This window comes from Pristis pectinata, chromosome 29 (assembly GCF_009764475.1).
Source record: "Pristis pectinata isolate sPriPec2 chromosome 29, sPriPec2.1.pri, whole genome shotgun sequence".
Taxonomy (NCBI): domain Eukaryota; kingdom Metazoa; phylum Chordata; class Chondrichthyes; order Rhinopristiformes; family Pristidae; genus Pristis; species Pristis pectinata.
In genome coordinates, this window is record NC_067433.1 from 9,569,630 (window position 1) to 9,583,878 (window position 14,249).

At 43.4% G+C, this 14,249-nt stretch overlaps 1 protein-coding gene across 1 annotated transcript in view; it reads right to left on the reverse strand.

The window, feature by feature from the left end:
• Positions 1-531: 531 nt before the first annotated feature.
• LOC127584198 (transcription factor COE2-like) overlaps positions 532-14,249 on the reverse strand; it is a 246,838-nt gene continuing 233,120 nt past the window's right edge. Inside the window, exon 17 of the mRNA XM_052040789.1 lies at positions 532-624. Within this exon, the coding sequence (XP_051896749.1) occupies positions 593-624 (32 nt within the window). The 3' untranslated portion in view covers positions 532-592. The remainder of the gene's footprint in view (positions 625-14,249) is intronic.

Sequence of the window (14,249 nt, forward strand, 5' to 3'; positions counted from 1 at the left end):
CTGAAAACCATTCAACCCTCAGGACAGCCTACACCATTTTAATATTTCATAATCACAGCCTAGATAATCTGACAATAAAGGATACCACCTCTTTAAATTACTGTAAAATTTCTTAAACCTTTAACTTCTAATTTTACCACTCACAACAAGCAATCTATTGACACTTTATTCAGCTGCATTTTAAAAAAAAATCTGTTTTACTTCAATATCTAGTTCATAAGCCAGCTCTCATATCCAAAGGGTTAAACTGATAAGAACTGCCACATTAAACCATTATACAAAATAGAAAATTGCATTTTTTTTTAAGATTTCTTCCCCCCCCACCCACCCATCAACCTTGTCCGTCCCTCCCGCCACCACCTTTTGCCCCCACTTCCATGGGTATGAGGTTCCTTAAGTACGGTTGAAGCCGAGTTTTCTACAATGCTGCAGGGAATTCATTCAGTCCAGGCAACAAAGAAAGTCAGCTTTGTTCCTGCTTCCAAGAGAAGGCTGCTAATATTTTTGACAGCTGTTGGTTCTGGTGATGATGTTTTTGTAGTGGGTGAACTTTGCTCCTTGGAATGCGATATAGTGACAGGAGAGAACAGTCTCACATTGGAGGAACTACGAGTCCAGTCATGGCTGGGAAGACAAGAGGAGAAAACGTAAACAAAAGCACATATGTATTGATCCATCCATTCCATATAGCTACCAAATATAGAGACAACAAGGCCAGGTCAGAGCTGGACAATTTTAATACATATTGATATATTTCTAAAATAAGCTTGTCAATGCTTTTATTTCAGTTGTTCTTTTAGTGTCCCAGGTTCTCTGTGTGCAAGCTTTCCCTTTTTCCTTCTCACCTTGCGCTATTGGCACTAACTCCTTCTGGAGCTGGGTTCTGCAGGCCCCAATACATTACCATTCTTGAAGCAAGAGCCCAGAAAGCCAAGGGTTGGCAGGAAATTTGCTAATTCTTTGTCCAGCGACACACGAGATGCTGGAGGAACTGAGCGGGTCAGGCAGAATCTATGGAGGGAAATGGACAGTCGACGTTTTGGGTCGAGACCCTTCTTCTGGACTCATGCAGGAGTTAGCCTGGTGAAAAGAGGACTGTCCAGTCAATAGAGGCTAAATAGGTTGCGTCTGTACTCTTTGGAGTTGAGAAGAATGATATGTGACCTTATTGGGACATATACAATCCTGAGTGGGCACGACAGGGTAGATGTTGAGATGTTTTCGCTAATGGGAGGGTCTTGAAGGAGGGGATAGTGTTACAAGATAAGGAGCTGGTTATTTAAAATGGATGTGTGTAGAAACTTCTTTTTGCAAAGGGTGGTGAATCTCTGGAGTTTTCTACCCCGGTGAATTGTGGAGATCAGATCATTAGAAGTACATAAGTTGGAAGTAGATAAATTTTTGAAAGATCAGAGAATCACGGAGAACTGGCACAGAAGAGGAGTTGAGGCCTGGGGCAGATCAGCCATGATCATATTGAATGGCGGGGCAGAATTGAAGGGTCGAGTGGCTTCCCCCTGCTCCTACTATCTTATGTTCTTGTGTGTTTTTCAAGCAAACTGGGACGGTTTACCTTTCCTTGCCCAGATTCCGGTTATCACGTTCCAGATGCAATCAGCTAATCCAGCACAGAGCAGGGCTCAAAGCTTAGACCCTGGTTTGTATGGGTCAGTACACTCCCACAATGAGCTCGCTTGACCCATGAACACTTTCATGCTGCTGAAGGTTTGGGTTTTTATTGATACTTCATTTTATTGACATTTATTGTGTTTTCCTCTTGCATTTGACCTCCAAAAATATATCACCTCACAGTTATCTGGATTAAACTCCATCTGCCATTTCTCTGCCCAAATTTCCAACTGATCTATATCCTGCTGTATCCTTTGACAACCTTCCTCACTCTCCACAACTTCACTAATTTTTGTGTTGTCTGCAAATTTACTAATCAGATCACCTACATTTTCATTCAGATTATGTATATTACTAACAACAGAGGTCCCAGCACTGATCCTGGTGATGTTCTGGTCATATATCTCCAGTTGAACAAAACACCCCTCCACCACTACCCTCTGTCTTTTATGGCCAAGACAATTTTCTGTCAATCTGACCAACACACTGTGGATCCCATGTGATCATCTTCTGGACCAGCCTACCATGAGGGCTGAGGGACCTTGTCAAATGCTTTACCAAAGTCCATGTCGACAAGGTCCACCTACCCTACCCTCATTAATCACCTTCGTCACCTCCTCAAAACATTTGTGAGGCAGGATCTCAAAGCCCTGCTGACTATGTCCAATAAGTCCATGCATAATAAGTTATGCTGAACCTTAATGAAATCTTGGTTTGGGCAAAAGACTAGGATCTTACTTTCTCAACCTGCTACCTTACTGTGCATCCAACTTCAGCTTTCTCTATGCCTGCACATCCCTTAGAAACACAGCCTCCAGATTATCTGCTCCTCCAAGCTCTGCCTACCAAAATATTTCACTTTACGATGCTCCACGTTAAGTTTCATCTGCTCCGTTCACCAATACCTTGTAAATGACAGCAAACAATTCAGGGGCCTGCTTACACTGTTTACCACATAGTTTCCTTTGGCCCCCAACTTGCTCCCCTTCAAAGCATCAACCTTCTCATTAGCTTAACCCCACCTACATGTTCTCAGTCTCTTGTCTATTCAAAAATGGATGGAATTATCTTGTAAATTCCCTTATTCTTCAGAGGTAATTGTTACCCTCTGGGTGGTTGCTTTGTCCTGAGTTCTCTTGGAGCTAAATTGTAAAATAAGCATTCGAATTCTTTGCTGCCATTTACAAGGACCAGCTTTGTAAATTCTCATCAAAATTCAGCAGTAACTTTTATTGTAATGAATGAGGATTGTAAGAGACCAAGCAAACAATAAAAAACTGGTGGAACAGGGCAGATCAAATTTGACACAGAGATGTAAAACACAGAGCTAAAGCAATTAGATCAATGTTCTTTGGAGTTTAGAGGAATTAGGGGCGATTTTACAAAAACATGCAAGATCCCGAGAGCACATGAAAAGGTAGATGTTGGGATGTTTTTACGAGTGAGAGAATCTCAATTGAGAGGACATAGTTAGGGGGCAGTCATTTAAAACTGGGGTGCATAGGAATTTCTTCTCGCAATCTTTGGGATTCTTTACCCAGAGGGTTTTGGAGGCTGGAACATTGGGGGCATTTAAAGAGGAACTAGATACATTTTTGAAAGATCAGGGAATTGAGGGCTGTGGGGAACTGACACAGAAGAAAAGTTGTGGCCTGGGGTAGATCAGCCATGATCATATTGAATGGTGGGACAGTATTGAGGGACTGAGTGGCCTACTCCTGTTTTCTTATGATACGTTCAGCGTATTCAAAGGACAGAATTCTAAAGAGGGTGGACTTGGGACGTGGAGTTATGAGTATTTTCGAAGGTGGCAAGTTAGGAAAATAAATTATGCACAATCCCAGGCCTTGGAGCAGTAAGTCCAATGTTGGAACTGGAAGTTGGATGTGCCTACACCTGATCTCCAGCATTTGAATGGGGCCACCAACTTCCACTAAAAAAGTAAGTGAACTTGTTTTATATTCCAACTTTATTTTAAGTATGTTTGTTTTAATTAATTTATATGAGTTAATTGTGCTTTTAGGTGAATTTACTTTTTTTTAAAAAATGCTATTTTTCAATGGTTTCAAAAGGAACCTGTTCATCACAGGCAATTGGATCAATGATAAAAAGAGCTTTAACAGCCTGAAAGCCTTTGGACAGTACAGTGGTTAGAGCCGCTGCCTCATGGCTTCAGCGACGCGAGTTCAATTCTGACCTCTGGTGCTATCAGCGTGGAGTTTGCACGTTCTCCCTGTGACTGTATGGGTTTCCCTCGGATGCTCCGGTTTCCTCCCACATCCCAAAGACATACAGATTGGCGGGTTAATAGGCTGCTGTAAATTGCCCCTGGTGTGTAGGTGGGTGGCAGAACTGAAGGGTATGTGGGAAGAATAGGTTGCAGGGAAAATTAGTGTGGGAGGGATTGTAACTACTCTGAAAGCCAGCATAGACTCGATGGGCCAAAAGACCTCCTTCTGGAAAAGAATCGGGGCGTGCGATGGGCAGGGCCTTACTTTGTGTTGCCCAAGGCCTAGTGACCACGTTGACGAGGTCTCGGGGATGGGTGGGAGCTAATCTTGTGACTCTGAGGCACAGACTGGGTTCATCGCAATCCAGTCCTTGTGGTGTCAAACATGATCTGGGTTTCTCTGGGGGAAAGCGGTGGTTTATGTTGGTGCTGCTTCTCTCCACCACTGCATTTTTGGGACCTTGTGCTTTACTAGAACAGTGAATTCAAGTGCCGAGCATACATGAAATCTCACTGGCGTGTGTGGAGGAGCTGAGCAGCCTTTACCTCACTCATTCCATTTGACACTCCATATATTAACATAGCTGTTGAGCAACATCATGTGCCAGATTTTGTCCATCCCACACTACAGCAGAAATTGGGTAAAGTCATCAGAAACTAGCTGATGGTACAAAATATAAATGGGATATCTTGTTATTCACAGTTCAGGCTATTACAAACATGCTCTTCAATGGAATCGCTCAGCAAGCTTCAAACACACGCCTTATGTCAATAATTTAGAGCATGTTTTCTGTAATGTGTTTATTCTGTATTGGAAGATGAAGGATTCAAGTCCCACGCTAAGATTTGAACCCAAAGCTCCAAATACTGAGGGAGCGCTGCACTGTCAGAGGTTCCCTGTGTCAGATGAGACATCAATCCAAGACCTGAAAATGTTGCCATGGCAACATTTGTAAGATGAACAGGGAACTTCTCCCTGGTGACCTAACCAATATTAATCCCTCTCTCGACATTACTAAGAACACATATCCAGTCAATATTACATTGCTCTTTGTGGGATCCTGCTGTGCATACTATGGCAACCACCTTTCATACATCACAAACGACTACACTTCAAAAATACTTTACTAGCCATAAAATGCATTGGGACTCCTGAAAGGGTTGTAAAAGGTGCTGTAAAATGTAATTTTTCTCTCTTTTTCTGTTATTTTTAATACTCTTTACAAAAAATACAACCAGCCAAATTGTTCACCAATCGTTCCTCGAAACACCACCCTCGATCCACTCTCCATCACCCCCTCCTTATTTTGGTAAACTATGCACTTAAATATAAATGGAAAGCACCACAGAGATAAAGCACAACCTTGTATCCAATCTTTTATCTTGTCTCAAGAACCTACAAATTAAAGCGCCAACTGAGGAATTCAAGTGCCTACAGTAAACCTCTAATAATCTGGCATGTTCAGGACTTGGGTGGTGTCGGATTGACAGACTTTCCAGACTATTGGACGTTATTACTATAAATACCTCAATGCAATTTTAAGTCACTATTACTCATAATAATAGTACATTATTATGTTTCCCAGTGAACCAGGTAAGTTTAAAGGGAGAGCAGGAACTGAGTCCCAGTGAATGGAAAAAGAGCAAGGAACCTGGAACCCTGGTGAGTGCAGCAAACCAACTGCTGAGCAAAATGCCAAACCATCAGGATTTCCAAATCATCAGGAAGTGGGTCGTCAGAGCCTCACTGTTTTGCAGGGCCTGGCCTTTCATATTTCTGGTTGCATTGTTACCCGGCCATTCATACCTGATCTCATTGAGGTGGAGTCATGCACACTCGGAGGACTGGAGAGTTTACTAATGGCCCACCTCATGAATATTCTGGTTGACAGAAAAACATGGACAAAAATGGCACCTGCTACCAATGACTTGACACGAGTCATAGAGAGGATGAAGTAGGTAACAGCAAGGACAACATGAAGCTTAGCTTTCAAAGGAGGTCGATGGTGGGAGAAACTGAGAAGATCCCCTTTTTATTTTATTTTGGTACCAGGGTTTGAGGGAAAATTAGTTGGTTTCCTGTTCCTGAATGGATCTTGAATATCACATTGAGCAATTGGATTTATTTGTTATACCAGCCATGCTTTAATGATTTGCCAGTACCCTCTGACTGTGTCCAAATATCATTTACCCTCACCCACTATGGTCACTAGTGGACTTTGGCTTCTTGTCCCAATATCCCAATTGTAAAATGCACACCCTCCTAACCTAACCCCTGCTTTTCTCTCTGACCTCCTCCAACATGAATACCTCAACTCTCTTCCAATTCTGAAGCCTTGTACATTCCTGATTTCCATCGCTCTGCATGGCCATGCCTTCAGCTCCTTGGGTCCGAATCTCTGGATTTCTGGACCTCTCCCTCATCTCTCAGCACCTTTAAGCTAAAACACCTTTGACTGAGCTTTGGCTCATCTCTCCTCATTTATTTGCAATAGCACAACATTGACTTGGACTGGCCTACTATAAAGGCACTATGTGAATGCTTGTTGTTAATGTGAAAGCATAAAGGGGCGCAGCAGCGCAGCAAGTAGAACTGCTACCTCACAGCTCCAGCGGCCCAGGTTCGATCCTGATCTCGGCACTGTCTATGTGGAGTTTGAATGTTCGCTCTGTATGGGATTCTTCCAGGTGCTCTGGTTTCCTCCTACATCCCAATGCCATGGTAGTTGGCAGGTTAATTGGCTACTGTAAACTGCCCCTGGTGTGTAGGTGAAGGAAGGGTCTGGGGGACTTGATGGAAAAGTTGGAGAGTAAAAAGGGATCAGAGTAGGATTAGTGTGAGTGGGTAATTAATAGAGTCATAGAGTCGGAGTAATACAGCATGGAAACAGACCCTTCAGCCCAACTCATCCATGCCAACCACAGTACCAACCAAGCTAGTTCCATTTGTCTGCATTTGACCCATATCCCTCTAAACCCATTGTCATTAAGACTTTTATCGTCCATTTATTGATGTACTTTATTAGGCATTGTCCTAGTTATGATGACTTTTATTAATTTTCGATGGTTGGTACAGACTCGGTGAGCTGAAGGACCATTTTCTGTGCTATGTTACTGGACCACATCAAGCAAGACTTTTGAAGAGGTATGGAGGGGATGAACCACTTTAGGTTTTTTTGAGGTTGTACATTGGAGTTAAAAGAAAACATTCCTGTTTATCATTGATTATTTTTTTAAAAAACCTAACTGTTGTAGGTTCTTAAAAAGCCCAGATTCAAGTGTAAAATGAATTGTTAAATATTCTTCATTTAATGAAGCATTCTGTGAAGAGTGACCACAGGCCTGTTGCCCAGGAGAATTCTCTCTGTTGACAGCAGGTCTAGAGCAGGTAATATGATCCCAGTCTGCCTGTCTCACACAGCTCAAGATCCCCACTTCCCAAGGTACCTCAACAAACCACAGCTTTCCCTGTCTCCTGTTGTACTTTCAACCAATCCTTCACTGCTGAAATAAAACACCCTTTTGGTCATTTCTGTCTTTGGAGGTTAGATGATGTTTGATTCAAAGACTTTAATACTAAAAGATTCAGCAGCGATTGAAGGTTTATTAAATATTTCTCTGTCAATAAACAATCAAGATTGATGTCCATGGCTAATTTTCCTCTTTCACACTCGGACTGAGGCAAACTGTACTCCTGTCAAAGCCACAGGCCAGCTAGCTCTGCACAGTATCAAAACTGGTACATATTCATTTTGACAGTCCGGTTTCATAGAATCATGCAACACAGAAACAGGCTCTTCAGCCCATTATGTCCATGCTGCCCATCGAGTACCCACTTACACTAATCCCACTTATGAACACTTGATCTTTAGCCTTCTATTCAAGTGCTTGCCGAAAGTACTTCTTAAACATTGCAAGAGTCTTTCCTCCGCCCGCCCAGTGCGTTCCAGATTCCATTCCTTGCTCATCTCACAAACTAAACAAAAAAGTTCCACACTCCTGTAAGTTATGAGCTATGAGGAGAGGGTAGACCTGGTGTCTTGTTTTCATCCATTTCTTTGCATTTGGTGAGACTTCAGCTGTTATATTGTCCCAGGGTAAGACAGCATCATGACCAAGTTAAACTCACTCTCTCAGCATGTGGAGTCAACAACAACCACCTTCATGTATAGAGCATCTCGACAGTCATAGAGTCAGGCCCTTCAGCCCACCAATTCTGTGCTGGCCATCAAGCACCTATTTACACTAATCCCAGGTTATTCTCCTCACATTCCTATCAAGTATTCCCAGATTCTATCACTCACCTACATACCAGGGGCAATTTTCAGTGACCAATTGATCATCCATCCTGCACGTCTTTGGGATGTAGGAGGAAACCAGAGCGCTCGGAGGGAACCCATGCGGCTGGAGGGAGGACACACAAACTCCACACAGACAGCACCGGAGGTCAGGATTGAACCTGGGTCGCAGGAGCTGTGAAGCAGCAGCTCTACCAGCTGTGCCACTGTGTCACTCTGAGGTTGCAAAAAGCCCTGAATGGTTCACACAAAAACATGAAATTGAGGCACATGGGGAGATATCAGGGCAGATGATGAAAAGCATGGCCAGAGGACGAAAGGGAAGCTGAGAGGTTTAGGGAGGGTTTCCGGAGCTTACAGCTTGGGATCTGAAGGCCTGACAAACAAATGCGGAGAAATTAAATCTGGGGATGCTCAAGAGTTGGAGGAGAACTGAGATCCTGCTGCATCGTAGGGCTGAAGGAAGGAAGGTCAAGACCATGGAAGGAACATAGAACAGTACAGCACAGGAACAGGCCCTTCAGCCCACAATGTCTGTGCCGACCATGATGCCAATTAAACTAAACCTGTGTGCTGCACGTGGTCCATATCCCTCCATTTCCTGCCTGTTCAGGTGCCTGTCTAAATGCCTCTTAAGTGCCACTATCCTGTCTGCCCCCACCACCACCCCTGGCAGTGCATTCCAGGCACCCACCACTCTTTGTGTAAAAAACTTGACCCGCTCATCTCCTTTAAACTTTCCCCCTCTCACCTTAAAGTTATGTCCTTGGGTTTTGAAAGAATTTTAGATTACATGAGATAAGCATTGAAAGGTTTAATTTTGGGAGTGGGGGATTGGGGGGGTTGGTGGGGTTGCTTACTTGAGGACTACTCCCACAGATGATCATGAGCCACTTCCCCGAATCTGTGCTCTCCCAGTCCAGCTCTAGTAACAGTGTAGAAAGGCGCAAAGCTGTGAATTGGGTTCCAGGGACACGTAAAGCTGTGGGTCTACTGGTGGAGGGGAAGCCTGGCTGCAGAAGGTCCCTGGGGTGGGAGTCTGGAGAAACTCACAGCTATCCAGAACTCATGTGGCTGTTGCTCTTTTGAAACCTCTCACAGTCCTAGACAAAACACACAAGGTAGCCTGTTGTCTGATAAATGATCTATTTCTAAGTGTGGTCTCCAAATCTCTATCCTGGCCCTCATCCTTTTCTACTAATTGCTCTTTTTTAATTCCAAGCACAATGTCTCACACAACATTCCTCCTCGCAGAAAAGTCATTACACTCCAAACCCTCCGTCCCCAGATCTCCCACTCTTTTGCAATCTATAGTAAAACGGAAGGCCATGTTAATCATGGCTCCCTGCTTCCTGGGAAGGGCTCGTTGGCTTGGTATTGTTGAATTGGCACTGTGTTATCATGGAAGGAGGTGGAGAAATTGGTCAAGTCAGTCTAGTTGGATCTGACTTCCTGACTTGCTTACAGAGCTGTTTGAGTTGAGTCAGCCACTCTGAACATATTGGTCCTTGTAGCTTCTGTGCTGTGTCATTCTCGACCAACTACTGACTATTTTGAACACCTCCGTCTGATCTCCCTTTGGTCTCTGTACAAATATGGTTTACCTAATCTTTACTCATAACTACAGTCCCTCTCTTCTATCCTTTCAGCAAATCCTGCCTTGACATTCTTTCATCCCGTACGTTACACTAGCACTATTAACACTTTATTGAAGACTGTGGATTCACTTGCCACTCTAGGACACATAATCCACAAGAGGACAGCACAGTGGCGCAGCTGGTGAAGCTGCTGCCTCACAGCGCCAGAGACCCGTGTTCAATCCTGTCCTCGGGTGTTGTCTGTGTGGAGTTTGCACACTCTCCCTGTGACAACATAGGTTTCCTCTGGGAGCTCCAGTTCCCTCCCAAAGACCTGCAGGTTGGTAGGGTTATACAGTCGCTGTAACTTGCCCCTAGTGCCGGTGAGTGGTAGAATCTGGGGGGAGTTGATGAAAATGTGGGGAGAATAAAAAAAACACGGGATTAAAGTAGGATCAGTGTAAATGGGTCAGAGCACTGAGGGCTTGGTTCCATACTCTTGCTCTTCATGACTCTTTCATTCTAAGATGTAGCATCTTCTCATCGAGAGAGATGTGAAAAATCAGCTTGGAGAAGAGAGTCTTCCCTGTTTCCTGATTACCTACAACATCTGGGCACAGGAGTAAGGAGCACAATGGAAGATCAATGACAGACTGGTATGGCAGACTCGTGGGAGCATTTGGTTTCCTCTTCTTCCTGATTCTCAACATTCCTTCCCTCTACCCTCCACCCAAAGTAGGATATTCATCTCATTGTTGCTTGGAATCTTGCTGCGAACAACTTGGGTACCTCCAAGACCCAGTAAATCAATTTCAAAGACAATCTGTCAGCTAAAAAAAATGTTGCAATGTCAAGGACCTGACATTACTTGATTATTTTGTTCTATTATTTCATCTGCACTTTAGCTAGCGATTTGTATAACATTAGATCTTTGCTTTTATGAGTTTTTGTGTAGACCAACACACAGTTTATGAGCCTTAGGGTAATCCACAGTGAAATCAAGCTGTTTAATTAATATTGAGAAGGGCTAACTAAAATGATAAATTGAAGGGAATAAAGTGAGAGAATGTTCCTTTTTTTTAACTTTCAAAACCAGATTCCACATCCTAGACTCCTGCCCCTAAACTACTCCACTCCATTATCTCCCCAAAGTCAGATTGTTATGTGTCCATTCTTTGGTGACATAACACTCATAAAATAAAGAAATAATTTTTACTGTTGCTGGTGTGGAGTAACCTGAAATGTTGCTAATAGACGTACTTTTCAAATACATTCATCAGGGAAATTCCCAACGGAATAGATTGGACGAATCAAAGAAATACTGGCGAACTCACCTGAGAAATTAGAAATAATTCAATCTGAAACCCTTTTCTTGTTCTAAAAATGGGAACCAAACAGACGTTCAAAGTTGTGGAAAAAAATCTCAACTTCACTGCTTAATTTTAATGTGTACGATCTCTGATCCTCCTCTCCTCCCCCAACAGGCTGTGACAATGTTCTGGAAAGTTGTCACCATCACTGGCCACAAGTGAATAACAAAGAGAATAAGATGATTTTTATCTGTTTGCTGCATACACTACAGGACAAGGGTTGAGTGACAATTGTATGCCTGTGTACGTACCAACAAGTTCCCTGTAAATATAGTGTTACAGTTACACTGCACTCTCTATAAATATAACTGTAACACTATATTCTCATCTTGTCACTGCTTTTCCCTTGTACTACCTCGATGTACTTATGTTTTAGAATGATCTGTATGGATGGCATGCAAAACAACGTATCTTGGTACATGTGACATTATAAACAGCTAGAGCTTCCAATGGCCTGATATTGGAGTTACCGCAACTGAAAAGCATCTAACTCTATCCCATTGCTACCAATTCCCCCAAAAAACCTGTGGGAGGTTAATGTTAATATTTTTGTCTGATTACCATACTGGCTGCAGGACAACAAAATCATTTTAAAGATCTGGTATTGTTGGAGAGGGTTCAGAGAAGATTTATGAGGATAATTTCCGGAATGAAAAGGCTTACATACGATGAGTGATTGTCGGCTCTTGGACTGTACTCATTGGAGTACAGAAGAATGAGAGGGGACCTCATAGGAACATTTTGAATGTTGAAAGGACTGGACAGAATAGATGTGGCTAAGTTGTTTCCCTTGGTGGTTGAGTCCAGGACTAGAGTGCACAGTCTTAGAATTAGAGGGTACCCATTTAGAACAGAAATGAGGAGTAATTTCTTTAGCCAGAGGGTCGTGGATTTATGGTATTTGTTGCCACATACAGCTGTGGAGGCCCAATCATTGGGGGTGTTTAAGAAGGAGATTGATAGGTATCTAATTAGTCAAGGTATCAAGGGATGTGGGGAGAAGGCTGGGAATTGGGGCTAGATGGGAATAGTTTAGCTCGTGGTGAGGTAGCAGAGCAGACTCGATGGGCCATATGGCCACCTTCTGCTCCTTTGTCTTTTGTGATCTTGTGACTGGGCCTTCTGTATACAGAAATAAACATTCTCTTAACCACTACCTTTGCCCTTATGGTGGTGAAATCAGTACTGGCTCGAGTAAGATGGGCCAAATAGAGTCAATATTATGTTCAGCTACAAGACATGTATTGCTGGCAAGGCCAGCATTTAATGCCTGTCCCTGGAGAAGATGGTGGTGAGCTTTATGAGGAACCACTGCAGGCCACATGGTGAAGAGCTGTGGGCACAGCCAACTAAGATGATAAATTGAGGCAAATAAATTTAAATCGCAATGGGGAGAATATTCCTTTTTTAACTTTCAAAGCCTTCCATACCCCAGATACATGGCCCAAACCACAGCCCTCTGTTATATCCTCAAAGTCAAGCTACTACATGTCTAGACTTAAGTAACATAACACCCATAAAAAAAGATAAAGAAATAATTTTATATCAGCATTGGCAGATCGAGGATTTACAAGAAGGAATGGTGATATATTTCTGAGTCAGGATTGTGCGACTTGGAGGGGAACCAGGAGGCGTGGTGTCCCCTTGTCTACAAGTTGTTACTTTGCACAAGGTTTGAACACAACTTTTAACACTCTAATCTCTCTGTTTAAAACTGACAAGCAATTAACAAAAGAAATGTTTTATTAAAAAGAGCACAGTACTATGACTCTCTAAAGCATCTCAAGACATTGGCACTGAATATTCCTTAAGTGCAATGATTGCTACAAAGGCAAATGAAACATTTGTACACAGCAAGATCCCACAAACAGCAATGAGATAAATGGCCAGATAATCTTTCTGGAGAACATTGGTTGGGGGCTAACCAATTGTCAGGACATCAAGGGGACATTTTGGCTCTTCTTTGGATGGTTTAGACCCTTCACAATCCCATAAGCCACTGCAGAATTGTGTGTGTGTGTGTGTGTGTCCTGAATAAACCCCCAAAATTTCGGACAGCCAAAAGGCAGTGCCCTGGGGAGAGGCCAGTGAACATTCTGTGCATTGTTCCCCTGACAGTCCAAATTTATGAAAAAAAATTCAGACACACCATTCTCTGAACATCATCGAATTTCAATGCTGCTCACTGTCCCAATCTGACCTCCTGTGGTTGGGCCACTCTGAATCACCCTTGGACAAACAGGATTCAACTTCCACCCATTGCATTGAGTTTCCTCCAGCATCCCAAAGCTGTTCAGGTGGGTTAACTGGCCTCTGGAAGAGTGGGTGGGTGGGAGGAGATTCGGAGGGGGGAGCTGATGCGCATGTATGAGAGAGAATAGGTTATGGCGAAATAAGTGGGGAACGGGACTGGTGAAATGCTCTGATGGCCGGCATAGATTCGAGGGTTGGAATGGCCTTCTTCTATGTCGCATGAGCTATGTTAAAAATGGAAAAAAAAATCCTCCTCATATTGTGGAGACCCCTTCTCCTGAGATCATGGTCCTTAGATCCAGACTCTTCAGCTTGTAGTCCCTTTCAATCTACTTGCTGCTTTCACTTTTCCACAGCCCTCCCTGATAGTCACAATCTTCTAGAACACTTAGTTTCCTAACCACTCCAGGGCAGCGCAACCCTTTTTACTGTCTGGGTGACTGGTTGGTAGAGGGAGGTAGTTATAACCATACAATGCTGCATTGGGTGGAAGAGCACTGCAGTAGATGCAGGGGAGATTTATGAGGCGATTGTATGGGTGGAAAGTTATAGTTACACAGAGGCTGGCACAGTGGTGCAGCTCGTAGAGCTGCTGCCTCACCGCTCCAATGTCCTTGGTTCGATCCTGACCTCCGATGCTGTCTGTCTGCCTGTTTTCCCTCTGACCGCATGGGTTTCCTCCGGGTGCTCCGGTTTCCTCCCATAACTCAAAGATATGTGAGTTGGTAGGTGAGTTGGCCGCTGTAAATTGCTCCTAGTGTTTGGGTGTGTGTAGAATTTGGGAGAAATTGATGGGAATGTGGGGAGAGTAGATTACAGGGAAGATTAGTGGGGGAATGGGATTGTTTTGTGAGCTGTATGGACTTGATGGGCCAAAATGGCTTCCTTCTAT